The sequence below is a fragment of the Equus przewalskii genome, chromosome 23 (genome assembly GCF_037783145.1).
Source record: "Equus przewalskii isolate Varuska chromosome 23, EquPr2, whole genome shotgun sequence".
Lineage (NCBI taxonomy): Eukaryota > Metazoa > Chordata > Mammalia > Perissodactyla > Equidae > Equus > Equus przewalskii.
In genome coordinates this window covers 22,530,057-22,547,204 of record NC_091853.1, presented here as the reverse complement: position 1 = coordinate 22,547,204, position 17,148 = coordinate 22,530,057, and the positions used below count along the sequence as shown (strand labels likewise).

At 35.3% G+C, this 17,148-nt stretch overlaps 1 protein-coding gene across 1 annotated transcript in view; it reads left to right on the top strand.

Moving 5' to 3' along the window:
- Positions 1-17,148, top strand: part of PPP2R5A (protein phosphatase 2 regulatory subunit B'alpha) — a 73,734-nt gene that overhangs the window by 41,715 nt on the left and 14,871 nt on the right. Inside the window, exons 3-4 of the mRNA XM_008525311.2 lie at positions 1,172-1,273; positions 14,031-14,123. Coding sequence (XP_008523533.1) covers positions 1,172-1,273; positions 14,031-14,123 — 195 coding nt within the window. The remainder of the gene's footprint in view (positions 1-1,171; positions 1,274-14,030; positions 14,124-17,148) is intronic.

Here is a 17,148-nt window from a genome sequence, read left to right as displayed (position 1 = left end):
TTTTACTACCAACAATAATAAGTATGATCTCAAAGGCAAGTTATACCCTCTTATGTCATATATTTCCTTTTCAAGTTCTATCTATGACTTTCTGCCACTCTTTTGTGAAATTGATATCCATCAAACTATTTATTGGTTCTGCCCTCATGTATTGGCTTTGAGTTCTAGCAGATCAAATTTTAGGTTATTACTTTCTAAGTCTTATAGTAATTGACTGTGAGCGGTTATTCGGCCTACCCTAGATGCCACTTCATAAGAACAGTTGGAAATTTGCTTGCACCACCAAACACCCCTTGTCTCATTCTCTGTTCCCCAAATAGTTTATCTCAAATGACCAACCCCTCAATAGGATGGCCTTAAATGCTTACTAACCATTTGGTCTGTCAGTTTTTTCATCATTCTTCCAAGAATTGTGAGTTGGGACCACAATCTATCCTTTGCTAGAGAAAAAGAATATATATTTTTTACCTTGGTACTGAGACAGACAGTATGAAAGATGAAATTATAAATACTGTATTTCATTGAATCTAAAATGAAGAATCTCAAAGCACATCTTGATTTCAGAGAGATTAATATTTTTTTAAAAGGCTCAGTGTAGATGAAATATAGTAAATTAAATCATCATGGGGTGTTAGAAACTGTCTATAATAGCAGTGAAGGTATTCTACCCATTCCCTCCTCTTCCTTAGAGTGGTGTGTATGTATAAGAATGGTGATTTTTTACCAAACTCTTTTGGGTTGTAAGGTAAGTAAGTGACTGGGTTGGAATATGGAAGGAGTTGTGGGAAGATGAAAAGAATCAAGTTAGGGTTAGGAAGAGTTAGGAACTTTATGCTTTTCCCCCCAAAATTCCCTCCCCTCCCTCTTTTTTTTTTTTTTTTTTAAAGCAAACTTGGAAAGAACCGCATGTTTTAAGGAACAGGAATCCGGAGGTAATCTATAATCTTCAGTACCTTGGCATCTGAAGAAGTCAGAGTATGAGATAGAGAAAACAGAGAAACAAATGCCTGCCTTCTTCATATCTTGAAGAGGTTTATAGGTTTTGAACCAAGCTTATAGCCACAACATAACTTTTTTCTTAAATAAAATTATCTTTAAAATATTTTGTTTTTCACTGTTGAATTTAATTACACGACAAAGAACATAAATCTAAATTTGTTTTTCCTTACAGATCAGTGCTAACATCTTCCGTACTCTTCCTCCAAGTGATAATCCAGATTTTGATCCAGAAGAGGATGAACCCACACTTGAGGCCTCTTGGCCTCACATACAAGTATGGACCATATTTATGTATTGATGATTTTTATATTTACAATATTCTGCTGAAATCATGGTTCTCGCTTTTAGATCTGAGTGTCTATTTAAAATGTTTGACTTTTAGTATGCTTTATTAATATTATTTTCTTTTCCCAAAATGTTGTTTTTCACTTTTTTTATTGTGATAAAATACACTTAACATTTACCATTTGAAGCGTTTTAAAGTGTAATATTCAGTGGCATTAACATTAACAATGCTATGCAACCATCCCCACTATATCTAGTTCCAGAACTTTTTCATCACCCTAAATGAAACCTCCTTGTCATTAGCAGTCACTTCCCATTCCTCTGTCTCCATAGCCCCTGTAGATAACTGCTGATCTACTTTCTGTCTCTATAGATTTGCCTGTTCTGGATATTTAATATAAATGGAATAATATAATATGTGGCCTTTTGTGTCTGGGTTCTTTAACTTAGCTAGTATTTTCAAGGTTCATCAGTGTTGTAGCAATACTGCATTTTTTTAATGGCTGAATAATATTCCATTGTATGGATATACCACATTTTGTTTATCTGTTAATCAATTGATGAACATTTGGGTAGTTTTCTGCCTTTTGGCTCTTGTGACTAGAGCTGTTATGAATATTCATGTACAAGTTTTTGTTTTAATGTTTCCCATAAGTTTTGATATGTTTTGTTTTTGTTTTCATTCATCTCAAAATATTTTCTAATTTACCTTGTGATTTCTTTTTTGACTCATTAGTTATTTAGGAATGAGTTTAATTTCTGTGTATTTGTGACTTCCACATTTCTTTTGGTTTTTTTTTATTTTTGAGGAAGATTAGCCCTGAGCTAACTACTGCTAGTCCTCCTCTTTTTGCTGAGAAAGCCTGGCCCTGAGCTAACATCCATGCCCATCTTCCTCTGCTTTATATGTGGGACACCTACTACAGCATGGCATGCCAAGCAGTGCCATGTCTGCGCCTGGGATCCGAACCGGTGAACCCCGGGCTGCCAAAGCAAAACGTGCGAACTTAACCACTGCGCCACCGGGCTGGCCCCCCACATTTCTTTCTGTTATTGATTTCTAATTTTATTCCATTGTGATTGGAGAATATACTTGGAATGTTTTCAATCCTTTTAAATTTCTTGAGGCTTGTTTTATGGCCTAGCATCCTGGAGAATGTTTTATGTGTGCTTGAGAAGATTGTGTATTCCGTTGTTGGGTGGAGTGTTCTGTAGAAATCTGTTAGGTCTAGTTGGTTTATAATGGTGTTCAGCTGCTTATTTCCTTGTTGATCTTCTGTCTAGTTCCAAACATTATTGAAAGTGAGATATTGAAGTCTTTAACTATTATTGTTGAATTGTCTATTTCTCTCTTCAGTTCTGTCAGTTTTTGCTTCGAATATTTTGGAGCCCTGTTGTTAGCTGCATATGTTTATAATTGTTATATCTTCCTCATGAGTGGCCCTTATTATAACCTTATCGTTGTAAATCTAGTAACACTTTCTGTGTTAAAGTTTATTTTGTCTGTTAGTTACTGTTTGCATGATGTATCTTTTCCATCCTTTTACTTTTAATCTTTCTTTGAATCTAAATTGTCTCTCTTGTAAACAGCATTGGTTGGATCATGGGTTTTTTAATCAGTTTTGACAGTCTCTGCCTTTTGACTGGAGTGTTTAATCCATTTACTTTTAATGTAATTATTGATAAGGCAGGATTTACATCTGCCATTTTGCTGTTTTCTATATATCTTATGTCTTTTTTGTTTCTCTACTTTTCCATTACTACCTTTTGTATTAAATAGGTATTTTCTAGGGTACCATTTTAATTCCCTTGTTTCTTTAACTTTCTTTTTTTGCGTTATTTTCTTAGTAGTTCCCCTGGGGATTACAATTAGCATCTTAAAACAATCTAGTTTAGTTGAATACTAACTTAACTTTAGTAGTATACAAAACTTGGGTCCAATATACCTCCATTCCCTACCCCCTCTTTTGTGGTATTATTGTCATACAAATTAGATCTTTATACATTATACACCCATCAACACAGTTTTGTAATTATTGCTTTATGCAGTTGTCTTGTAAAGCAGTAGAATAAAAGAGTTACAAATAAAAATACATTTATACCTTCTTTTATGTTTACCTAGGTAGTTACCTTTACCCATGCTCTTTATTTCTTCCTGTGGGTTTGAGTTACATAAGTGTCTTTTCATTTCAACCTGAAGGATTCTCTTTAGTATTTCTTCTAGGGTGGGTCTGTTAGTGATGAATTCTCATAGTGTTTATCTGGGAATGTCTTAATTTCCCCTTCATTTTTGAAGGAGAGTTTTGCTGAATGTAGAATTCTTAGCTAGTTGTCTTTTTCCTTCAACATTTTGAAGATGCCATCCTTACTGGTCTTCTGGTATCCATGGTTTTCTGGTGACAAGTCAGTTGTTAATCTTATTTAGTATCTCATGTATACGATAGGTTATTTTTCTCTTGCTGCTTTGAATATTTCTCTTTGTCTTTAACTTTTCTCAATTTGATTATGATGTGTCCAGATGTGGATCTCTTTCACTTTTCCTACTTGGAGTTCATTGAGCTCCAGTTAAGAGATCGTTGTTTAAATTAATATTTTTCATCAGATTTAAGTTGTTTTTAGCCATTATTTCTTCAACTATTTTTTCTGCCTCTTTCTTCTCTCCTTCTAAGACTTCCATTATGTCTGTGTTGATATGATTAATGGTGTCTCACAAGTCTCTGAAGTGCTCTTCTTTTTTTGTGCTTTCTTTTTTCTTTCTGCACCTCAAACTTCATTATCTCTATTGACCTATCTTTATGTTCACTTATTTTTTCTTCTGCCAGCTCAATAGTTTTTCGTTGTTTTTATGGAACAGCAAGTTCACCCAAATCCTCATTCTGCCATTCCAGAAGTCCATCTCTAGAGCACAGCTTTTTGGTTGAGACTGAGGGAGGGGTTGTCTTCCTGCCCTAAAGGCCATCGTGTCACAACTCACTCTTCAGAATCATTGGAAAATTGGTAATAAAATCTTACCAATTCTTCCATTAAACCTTCCCTAACTAATTCTGTCTAGCTCTAACTGCTTCATTCAAACATCCCCTCAAATATGTGGCTTTAATATATCACCTAGGGTTCACGCAATGGAATCACGCTGGGGGGCCAGCCCCGTGGCTGAGTGGTTAAGTTCACATGCTCCACTTTGGCAGCCCAGGGTTTCACCAGTTCAGATCCTGGGCGCGGACATGGCCCCGCTCCTCAGGCCATGCTGAGGTGGCATCCCACATGCCACAGCTAGAAGGACCCACAACTAAAAAATATGCAACTATGTACTGGGGGCATTTGGGGAGAAAAATTGGAAAACAAAAAAAAAGAAGCACATTGGCACTACCTCATTTGATACTGTAGTAACTAGAACTCTTTAGATAGAATTCAGGGTAGATCATCTTAAACCACTTATGCTGTATTATGAAAACTGTCATAAAGGTTCTGTTATAGGAGCTGGCCCCCTGGCCGAGTGGTTAAGTTCACACACTCTGCTTCGGCGACCTAGGGTTTCTCTGGTTCAGATCCTGGGTGTGGATGTGGCACTGCTCGTCAGGCCATGTTGAGATGATGTCCCACATGCCACAACTAGAGGGACCCACAACTAGAATATACAACTATGTACTGGGGGGATTTGGGGAGAAAAAGCAGGGGGAAAAAAAAGATTGGCAACAGTTGTTAGCTCAGGTACCAATCTTTAAAAAATGAATAAATAAATAAAAAGATTCTGTTATAGCTGTAAAATGTTATACTCACATGTTTAGTGTTTCTTTTGTGCATACTCCTATATCTAGTCTTTATGATCATTGATTTTTGACTATATACATTAGGTTTTATTTTTATTCCCCATATGTCTAGCTAAAATGCTCTGAGAATACTCAGATGACACCTTCAGTTTACAGATATTTTCATAGTTTTAAAATAAGGCACTGAGGGAGAAAGTAAAAATCACCACATTCAAAGGATTCTTGCATAATGCTTCAATATAATGACTTTTATATTTTTAAGATAATATTAATGACCTGAAATCTACAGGCAGGCACAACAAAGTGGGGGTTTTTTTGAGAATTTGATGTATCTGCCTCCATGTGACTAATACCGTTCATTTATAAGATTGCTGATCATGTGTAGCCAATTATATTAATAGCAACAATAGCTACCATTTATTGAGCACCTACCATGTTCCAGAGATAGTGGCAACTGCCTTATATACATTATCTCTTTTAATCCTTATAGTAATGCTATAAAGTAGATATTGTTCACCTTTTATACATAAACTTAGATGGAGCTAAAAGAGATTAAGAATCCTGCCCAAGATTATACAAATAGCAAGTGGCGGAATCAGGTTTATAGCTCGTATTACTCCAAAGTCCTTACTCTTAATTATTGAAAGTTTTACTACCTCTCCTAGATATAGTCTTTGGCCTTAAAATAGATATATATAAATTCTTATGAGGTTTAATTCATATCTTTTTAGCTTCATTATAACACCAATAAACTATATTTTCCAAATTATTTAACTAGCCATGATTTTTTTCTTTTTTAGCCCTCATAAGCGAATTTTTACAGGTATATACACAGGTATAGATGTCCCTTAGCTAAATGGAATAAAAGTTTATATATACAAATTCTAACAAGAGAATTATTTTCCTTGCAAAGTATGGTGAAATGGTGATGATTCTGGTGACAGACTTCTCAAATGCCAGTTTTGATACTTTTCTGTCTATATGACCTTGGTTAAGCTGCTGGACTTCTCTGCATTTCCTTTATAAAACTGGGATAAAGCAGGATTGTGTAAGGATTGAATGGGATAATGTATGCATAGAACCTAGCACAGTTTTTTAAGCTATACTGTCTGTTTTCTTTGCTCTCCCTTTTTTTCCTTAAAATATAGTACTTTTGGTATCTGGGAAGAAGTATACTTTTTTTTCTTATGGTTACCTTCATGCTGATACCTTTATATGATACCCTGGGTTCTCTCTTTTGTAGATAGTTTAATAGTTCTCTAGAATGAACAGTACTGAAATTAGCAAGTAGTCTCTTCTCCCACTTCATTCTACCCTGGCATCTAATATAAAGTAATATCCTTTTTTTTTTTTTTTTTTTTTGAGGAAGATTAGCCCTGAGCTAACTGCTGCCAGTCCTCCTTTTTTTGCTGAGGAAGACCGGCCCTGAGCTAACATCCATGCCCATCTTCCTCCACTTTATATGTGGGACACCTACCACAGCATGGCTTTTGCTAAGTGGTGCCATGTCCACACCCGGGGTCCAAACCAGCGAACCCCGGGCTGCCGAGAAGCAGAACGTGCGCACTTAACTGCTATGCCACTGGGCCAGCCGCTAAAGTAATATCCTTCTACTGTCACAGTAAATGCCTGTGTGGAAGTTTGAAGCTTTCTACTTTGCATACACTCTTCTCCATTCCCTCATCCTACTTCATAGTTTTGATAGCTGTATAGTACCTACATGGTTAGAACATCTACTGAAAAAAAAAGAACATGTAACTAGTTGTATACTATTCTTTCACCTTTATGCCCATCACTTATTAGTTCTACAGCTAATATATGTAATGTTTACTATCATTCCTTATGTCGAAGCTTCTCTAATCGTTTCTTGGTGATTTGGAACTCGTTCTTTAGAAGGATTTGTGGGAACATTATTCCCTAAGTTCCTACATGTTTAATAGCAGTTTGTAGTTTTTATTTTTAAAGATCATCTTGATTTGGTATAAAATCAACTTCTTCAACTTCTTTCCTTAAGTACCTTAAATATGGTATTCCGTTGTCTTCTAATTTCAGTCTGATTTTCCTTCCCTTATATAAAGACTTGGTCTTTTTGCCTGGATGCCTGAAGGATGTTGTTTCTTTAGTGGCCAATTGCTTTACTAGACTATACATAAGTGTTGATTTTTCTAGGTAAATCTCCCCAGTTGAATAGTGCTCTTTCACTATAAAAGTCCACTTTTATTTCTGAAAAGTTTTCTTCAATAATAGTTTTTAGTAATTTTTTTGTTCCACTGCTTCATTTCTCTTCTTTGGGGATGGCTGCTATTCAAATGTTGGCTCTTTGCCTCTATCTGTATCTCTTACTTTCTCATGAAATCTTTTTTTTTAATCTCTTTCTTCATGCTGTTAAATTGTTTTTAGTTTTTCTTCTTTCTACCCTCTTTTTCTGTTTTCCATTGCTCTAGTTGTAAGGCAAACTGACAGAGTGAATATTTAATTTTTCCAGCTTCAATAGTAGTGACAGGCATTGGGAAGGGAATGGGTGTTAGGTCAGCCAACCAACAATGCTTGCCACAGGCTAGAACCAGTGGAGGCAAGAGTCTGTCTTGAATACAATGAAAACTGACATATTTTTAATGACAGTAGAATGGATAATCAGCAACATCAGCTATTTTCTACGTAAGCCCCAGGAGGTAGAAAGGAACCCTGCTTTATATGTGGGTGCTAGGTATTACTTCAAATTACATTGTTTATTTTTATTTTTCCAGGACTTATATTTTTAAGTGGTCATTCCATTTTATTTTTATTATAAAAGACAAGAGAAAGAAATATATATTCTAAACTATTTGGGACACTTTAAGCAATAGTCTTCCTCATTATTTGTTTATTCACTCTGTCTAGCATATATACATCTAAATAAAATGGAAGAGTTGTCCTAGGGTTAGTTAAAGCTGATAAAAATTTTAAGACTTAGCAGCACATCAGAGCTTATAGAATTCGAAAATCTGAAGTGGAAAACTATTTTTTAGTAGTGTATACACAAGTTCAACTGAAATTTCAAGCACAGTTGGTGTAAAATAAGTGATATTGTATTTAATAATGCAGAGGTTTTAAAAGCATGAAATTCTCTTTAGCTAGTAAGTTATATATTTTAAATCACACGTAGTTGAATAATCTGAAAAAGTCTCCTCAGTCTTTGAATTTTTAAAAATAGTTTTTCCATTAAGATATTTTTATATGTCCGTGGAAGTGAACAGTGGAAATTCAGCCAAATATTACACTTCCTATTTTTCACTGGTATGATTTGAAGTTTCCTTTAAATTCCCTGAAACTAGTGGTCCTTAACATTTTAGGAAGTGGTGAGTTGCTTTCAAAATATGATTTTTTAAAAATGGGTTTTCTCCCAAGACAAATACACAGACACACAAAAGAGATTTTTATACATCTGTGACCCCCTGTTTGAAAGGCTGTGCCCTAGATGTGTTTATAGTTTGAAATCTTGTTGGTAACTAAAATGTTTTTAGGTTTGTTTTATTTATTTATTTATTTTTTTGAGGAAGATTAGCCCTGAGCTAACATCTGCTGCGAATCCTCTTCTTTTTGCAGAGGAAGACTGGCCCTGAGCTAACATCCGTGCCCATCTTCCTCTACTTTATATGTGGGATGCCTGCCACAGCATGGCTTGCCAAGCGGTGCCATGTCCGCACCCGGGATCCCAACAGGCAAACGCTGGGCTGCCGAAGCGGAACAAGCGAACTTAACCGCTGCGCTACCAGGCCGGCCCCTGAAATGTTTTAGTTTTAAAATTTCGCAGTTAAATGGTCTAGGGATATCAGAAACTACTGAATAGTGAGTGAGCTGATTTCTAAGATTTGTCACTATATTGTTGCTATGTTGCTACATCATTATTTAATCATTTTATGTTTTTTTTTTTTTTTTAAAGATTGGCACCTGAACTAACAACTGTTGCCAATCCCTTTTTTTTTCACCCCTGCTTTTTCTCCCCAAAGCCCCCTGGTACATAGTTGTATATTTTAGTTGTGGATCCTTCTAGTTGTGGCATGTGGGATGCCGCCTCAGCATGGCCTGATGAGCAGTCTGTGTCCAGGATCCGAACCAGCGAAACCCTGGGCCGCCGAAGCAGAGCACACCAACTTAACCACTCAGCTGTGGGGCCGGCCCCCTTTTTATGTTTTTTTATTGTGGAATATTAAAGCTGCTCTGATAGATTATAGAGAGTTGTAGCACTGCAGAAATTTGCTCAATAAAAGTTTCTTTCCCTGTTGTGAATGCACTTTGAATCAATTCATCTGGAATTTTTTGTTTTGTATTAAAAGTTTACATTTTACATTAGCTTATTACATACTTGATGCTAAAAACTAATTTGGTAGCATAAAAAATAAACATTAAATTTAGTTAATGAGGGGAATAATCACAGTAATTTCAAAACTTTTCAAATTTTTATTTCCCCAACCCTTTTCATGAATTTTCTAAAAATATGCTAATTTACAGTTTATCTCTTTTTACATTTTTTCACACTCTGATGGAAATACTGATGAGCAATAGAATAATGGAATAAATGGAATTAAAAAACACAGAAGAAAAAAAGAAAGGCCATTTCAGCACTAGGGGATTGGTCATATCTTTTAATTTACTAACTGTAGTATTATATACTAATTATTAATGAACAACAGTTATAAATTACTTTTTATTTTCTTTCCTTCTTCCCAATATTATTGCTTTATATTTATTGAGGATGAACAAGATAGTAATTTTCTGTATACCTACTTTAGATAATTAGGGAGGATTAGCTACTGTGTTAATGTGGAATACAAGGGGATTGTGTAGTATTTCCATTTTCTTTTAGCAGTTGTTTTCTTTAGTGGCACAAATAACTAAGACGTAATTATGTAGGATAGACCTTTTTAAGGGATAACCTGTATTTTAGGGACTGAGGCTCTTTTTGGTTTGTATAATTAGAAATTTAAACTGGGGACATACATATTTCACGATGGACACCTTCACATTCAAATAGCTCTTGGCCAGATACTATATTTTAAATTTTTGCGCATTCTAAGAATAAAGAATGAGAGCCAGCCCTGATGGCCTAATGGTTAAAGCTTGATGTGCTCCGCTTCAGTGGCCCAGGTTCGGTTCCCGGGCATGGAACCACACCACTCATCTATCAGTAGCCATGCCGTGGTAGCAGTCCACACAGAATAACTAGAAGGACTTACAACTAGAATATACAACTATGTAGAGGGGCTTTGGGGAGAAAAAATAAAAAGAGAGGAAGGTTGGCAACAGGTGTTAGCTCAGGGTAAATCTTTCCCAGCAAAAAAAAGAAAAAGATAGGGATCATAGCCTGATAACATTAACATTTATATACAGAAACAGAAAAGGAACAGCTTTTATCCTTGTTTAAGGTTGAGAAACATTTCTATTACTTTGTTTTAATTGTGAATAGTTACTTATTGTTAATTATCCTTTAATTCTTATGGATAAAAGAGCAGAGGAAAAAAACTATAGACAGATCATATTTAAAGAATTAGAAGTTCATGCAGAATCTGTCCTATTTTTAAAATGATTACAGAGAAAGAAACATTCTCAAAGAACTAAGGTTTTGTGTTTTCCATGTACCAGGCAATGTTCTAGGCACTTAATATAAAATATTTCATTTAGTTTTGTATTTGTTAATTCTTACATGAATTCTTCCATATTTTAAATCAATTTTTAAAACTCATTTAGATTAGATTCCTCTTAATAGAGGTTGGAAAACATTCAGTCTCCATACTCCTTGAAAAGAGCCTTTTGTGGACTTGTAGATTATTAAACTTGCTTCTCAGTCTTTACCTGACATTTCCAGTTCCTTTAGCTTTTTGTATAGGTCTTATTTTCAGATACTTTAATCATCTGTGATGTTTTTGTTGTATCTTCTTCTAAAGTCTTTTATTGGTGAAGACCAGAATTTTTGTATATCTTATTTTAACTACCTTAGGAAAGACATGGTCAGTACTGAGTAGAATGGTAAGATTACCTGGTATTCCCTACACTTTTTCATTATCTTTCATCTTTTAGGGTATTCTTTTGGTTTACAGAAGTAGGAGGACCATACATTGAACATATATGAAGTTTGTCATTTTGTTAGAGAAATGAATCCATTGCTGAAAGTACCTGTTGTTCTTTGCAGCACTGTTTCTTAGATTCTTGGAGCAAATTATTTCTTCCTATAGAAGAACATAGAGAAACCTCAATAACTATACAGAAATACAGTCTCTCAACAACTATGATTTTCTTCATTCAGTATTTATTAAGCATCTATTGTGTTCCAGGCATTATTCTAAATATTGGGGGTAAAGTATTGAACTAATAAGCAAAACATTCTAGTGGAAAAGAATAAATAATAAATAAATAATACTATGTCAGGGTGTGATAAACATGAGAAAAAAAATAATGCAGGATAAGGGTGTAGAGAGAGTGACAGTGGGGACAGGGTGCCTTGTTATAGAAGTATCGTCTTAATTGTGCTGTACTGAGGATTTTCAGCTCTAGATCACTAGTGTTTGTACTTCTGTTTGGGATTACTCAGTATGTATTTAGATAACCTTTTGTCATCATCTCTTCAGTGCTGCTAAATTGGCTGCATAAAAGCAGTTTGCTGCTAATCTTGACTGATCACTTAATGGTCACCATGTCAGGTAAATGATGCAGGTGAAAACGATATAAGAAGTAATGCGTGGTATCTGTGATAGGCACAGGTTTCAACTGTGTATGTGATTTAGAGGATTCGGTTTGATGTGGAGCTTGATGTCCTGTAAGTCCTCCAGAAGGCGTGCTGTTACTCTCAAAACTGTTGATCCCTAAGCCCTATATTTCTGATGCAGATCTTAAGAGGTAGAGTATACAGGTTAATGCATGCCATACTTGACTCGTGTTTAACCTGGTCCCACCTGCCCACGAATCTTAAGTTCTGCTGAGCTAGGGATCTGCATGAAGATTCTCAATCTCTGATTCCTGCCCGCCAACCTGTACTCTACACCATCTTCTTCTCAAGACGTGTCCTTTCTTTCTATAAAAGCCCTATTCTTTCTTCTTCTTCTTTTTTTGATGAGGAAGATTGTCCCTGAGATGTCTCCTGCACTTGTAGTCTGTGCCATAATTTTTGTGTATATACCATTTTGTGTCTTTAGTTTTTGTTTTACCTCCCTAACAAGTGAACGAGCTTTTTAGAGCTGTATAGTGCCTAATATCTGTTTACACTATATGTAGCTAAAGGAAAACTTGCTGCCGCTACTCACAACACTTCTGACACCAAATGTGTAGATTTTCCATGCCAAGAAATTCTCCAGTTCTCTACAGACAGCAACTGGGTGTCCTACAGTTTATTCATTTCTGACACTAACTACCCAGTGTTAGCACAGCCCCCACAGGTTAAGGGCTCAGTCCCACAAGACTGCCCCCTACTTTGGATGGCAGTTGCAAGTCTGTGCCTCCTGTACTTTTGACCAACTGGCTGTAAACCTGAGGTTCCCAGGACCCACTCCTCAGGTTTGATTATTTGCCATAATAGCTCACAGAACTCAAGGAAACATTTTACTTACTGTTACCAGTTTATTATAAAGGATGCAACTCAAGAACAGCCAAATGGAAGAGATGCCTAGGGTAAGGTATGGAGAAGGGGCTTGGAGCTTCCATGTACCACCCTCACAGCACCTTGATGTGTTCACGGACCCAGAAGTTCTCCAAACCCTTTTGTTTAGGATTTTTATGGTGGTTCCATTAGATAAGCATGATTAATTAAATCATTGACGGTTGAACTCAATCTCCAGCCCCTCTTCCCTCCCTGGAGGATGGCGGGTTGAGGCTGAAAGTTCCAGGCCCCTAATCACATCCCTGTTTCCTCTGATAACCACCCTTTATTCTCCTAGAGTCACCTCATTAGCATATACTCAGATATGGTTGAAAGGGGCTTATGAATAACAAAAGATGCTCCCCTCACCCCTTATCACTCAGGAAATTTCAAGGGTTTTAGGAGCCCTGTGCCAGTACCCAGGGATGAAAACCAAATATATGTTTCTTATTATATCACAATATCACAGTATTGGACATGAAAATAGGCACTGAGCAAGATGTGCCAGTGAAAATGTGTAGAGTCCATGAGACTGTACTAACTCTTCAGAGGACTGTGAGAATTTTTGTATATCTTTTTGCATATGTGTACCTCAAAGCAAAATTATATAGTTGATTAGGAAATTATAAGTGAAAACTTAATTGATATCAACTTTAATTTTTTCTTGCTCTATCTCTTAATTCAGACTTAACATTAAAAATTAGATGATAATTAGACCAGATAAGCATCATTCCTTTTGCATAGTTGGGCAAAAAGGCATCAAACATAACAATATTTACTCAGATCTCCAAACTGTCGTTAGCCTTAGAATATTATTGAACTCGTAGTAACCAAAATGTGTTATTCTATGGTAAATGGTAGGGCCCAGATCTGGTAGTGTTTTTTGTATGTTGGTGAGGTCTATAAGGTTAGTGAGCAATCTTTTTTTTTTCTCCTTTCTGTATGTGGCCTAATTGGCTATCTGAATGTTTATTGAAAGACTCTTTTTACTTTGGGATCTAATCCTCCTTTTTTATTTTTAGGGCACCAGATTGATATATTGTTTAATAGCTAATAAATTAAGGCACAGTTTGGGCTAAACTCTTGCCTTTTATAGCTGTTAGTTTGCAATAAAAAAGAAACTTTAGTGTATTTGCCTTTCTTCTTGAAAGATGTGGTTGTGATGGAAGCAGGTTGAACTAAACATTACTTTAAATTCTGATTTTGTGGTAGCAAGTGAACATTTGCTATTACTTTTAAGATACTTGGCACTTTTTAAGTAGAAGGCCTGCTATGACTTCTAGTTTATTCTCTGGTGCACAGACATCCCTTCCTGAGCCCTGTACTTAGATGATTTGGTTCATTAGCTTTTATTTGACTTTTTCTCATAGTTGGTGTATGAATTCTTCTTAAGATTTTTGGAGAGCCCTGATTTCCAGCCTAGCATTGCAAAGCGATACATTGATCAGAAATTTGTACAACAGGTAAGGAATTCTTATGTCTTAAATTTTCTTATGTTCACCTTAACAATGTTTTATTAACTTATGGTTAAAATAGAGTAGTTTTTCAAAACTTTAATGGTTTATTTCAATATAAGAGCACTTAATATTCTTTCCAGGCAATTAGGATAAAAGTGAAATAGCTTTGAGAATAAAAGAGTGTTTTAAATTAAGGGCGAGCTTCTAATGAAGTCAGTCATGTTATCCTATCCAATCTTAAATTCTCATAGTTATTTTATAAAGACCAGAAAAGCAAGCCTTTCTGGAATATCTAGCTGAGAAAGTTTGGTATTGACCATTCAATCTAAGGGCAAACTTTAAAAAAAAAATTTTAAGTCTTTGAACTTGAACTTGACATATGTTTTAAGCATTGTGACTTTGAAGTGACAGAGAGGGAAAAAATAGAAATGGAATCCTTGTTAGGAGTTTGGGCTTTAGGCTCCTTTCCTGTCATCAGGTATCACTTACCTTCCCTTTTCCTTTCTCCTTCCTGCCTTAACATTCTAGCCACCCAACTCCTGAACCACAAATAAAATGGGATCTTTAAGAAGAAAAGGAGATAGAGTTAAACATATGTGATACCTTCTTTCTTTTTTTTTAAGATGATCCTGAGCTAAGATCTGTTGCCAATCTTCCTTTTTTTTTTTCCCTCCCCAAAGTCCCCAAGTACATAGTTGTAAATTCTAGTTGTATGTCCTTCTGGTTCTATGTGGGATGCTGCCTCAGCATGGCTTGAGGAGCCGTGCTAGGTCCATACCCATGATCTGAACCAGCAAACCCTGGGACGCCAAAGTATAGCATGTGAACTAAACCACTCAGCCACAGGGCCAGCCCCTTTTCTTTTTTATAAATTGGTCAGCTCTTTTTGGAACTTGCATACTCAAAATTAATTTCTCAGAATATGTTCATTTTTATTTTTATTTTCAAAATCTTTTCAACAGTTTAAAGGCCTCTTTTTAACTACATGGAATTGGCTGGCCCTAGATGAAACTAGGAAGTAGACTGAACCTTTTTAGGTCCATTTTCTCTTTTGAAATACTTATCAGTATGTAAGGTCTCATAGGAATTTGATGCCCTCCTCTTGTAGAGTTATTTGCATTTTAAAGAAAGGTAGGAGATGAATGAAAGGGTAGTAATGAACCCAGTGCTGAGGCCAGGATTAAAATCATTACAAGAACCTTTCCTACCCTCTTATCATGGCTCTTCATGAACTATGAAGAAATATTAAATGTGTGTTAACAGTAAAATGTACATTTCAGTCACAAGTAAAAATAATCAGATTAAATGGAGCTATGTTATTTACAAATGAATAATTGTAATTACAATTTGTCTTTGTAATTACATTTGTAATTACAAATGAATGCATATTTATTTCCTTCTGTAGTTCTTATGTGCTACAGAAGGAGTACAGTATATTAACGAACTCTAGTAATGCCATATTAAATTGTATTTAAGATAGTAGCAGGTTGAGGGGAACAATTGCCTTAGTGCTTCGTCAGTCTGGAGCTTGAGGTCTTTAGGCTGCTGGATTATTCAGTGAGTTTGAGGGGGAACGGGAAGAAAACTGGTAGGGTGGGGTCCTTTTTCCACCTTCTACTCTGTCTGCATTATCTGAGAAGCCAAAGCCCAATAATTTGTTTTTAGCAGTATGTATCTCTGTGCTTTTACAGATCAGAGGTATTCTTAGTGTGCTGCTTTAATAAATAGTATGTATGAGAATTCTCAGCTTTTGTATTTTGATATTATTTGATTTAGTGATAAGTTTTTTAAGACTTAGAAGTATAGGAGAAAAATCTAAAGTATAAATTTGAACATTCGTTATTTCAAGGGAAGAAAACAATTGCATAATTCCAGGTTATGTTCAAATCATAGGATTTCAGAAGAAAAAAGGAAGCTAAGAATTTTTGAGTGCTTTTTATGTACCAGGCACTGTCCTTGTGTGCTTTTGTATAAAGAGCTAGACCATGTCCAATTTCACACAGTTAGTAGGTGGCACAATCAGGATTTGAACTAGACTCTCTAAGCATGATATTAGCTTCTCTTAAAAAAAGAATTGGTTTCAACCCTCCTCATTTTGTCAGTGCAGAAACAGGCTCAGAGGTTATGAATTACTCTTAAAAAGCACAGTTAGATATAAGTATCAGAGCCAGAATAAGAAACGTAGTCTCCTGGATATTAGTTTTGTGTGTTTTATTATGTGAATATTGTTTTTCTAAGGGCCCCTTTTATTAATTTGAAAGCATATCTTCTAAGTAAACCTAACATCAGAAACTTGAATTTTGAGTGTCTTCAGTGAGTAGTGTAACCATTTTTAATCAGAATAATTTTAACTGAATTTATTAGGTATGTTAACATAAATTTTCATGCTTCATGGATATTTTTTTGCTGGAGCCTCATGCAATACTTTAATAACCTAGTGAACAAAGAAGGTAAACTATAAGCAAAACACTCGTTTAGGGGTATATAAATATGACATAAGTCATCACCACTGTCACAAAATATCCACTCTAGTAGAAGAGATACACATGTAAACAATTACATATAATTCAAGACAGAATGGAAAAAGAACTTCTGATGAGGTGCAGAGCTTGCCATCTTGACTGTAATTGTCAATACCAAAGTACAGAACATAAAATTCCTGGATGACTTCATAGGTAATTATATCCTATAAGAGAGATTATTTTATATTTTTTCCTAAGAAAATCCAATGTTTCATTTAAAATACAGTAATACTTGTTTTTGACAGAAGAGATTCCGTTTCTTTACCATTTTATAATGGAAGTTTGAGCTTTTGACTTCAGATTTTTCAAAGAGGTAATCTTTATCTTCCTTGGCTGAAGAGTTGTGTAGAGGTTTAGGAAAATGCTGATTTGGCCAGTTTGAACTGGTTTAAAATTTTTTAGCCATTTGCTAAGCTGACTTTAAATAAAAATCTGTGGCCTCCTCTTTTTATTTCATGAGTGATTTCCACTCTATTAGCATGTATCTGCCAATATTTTATCCTACTAAT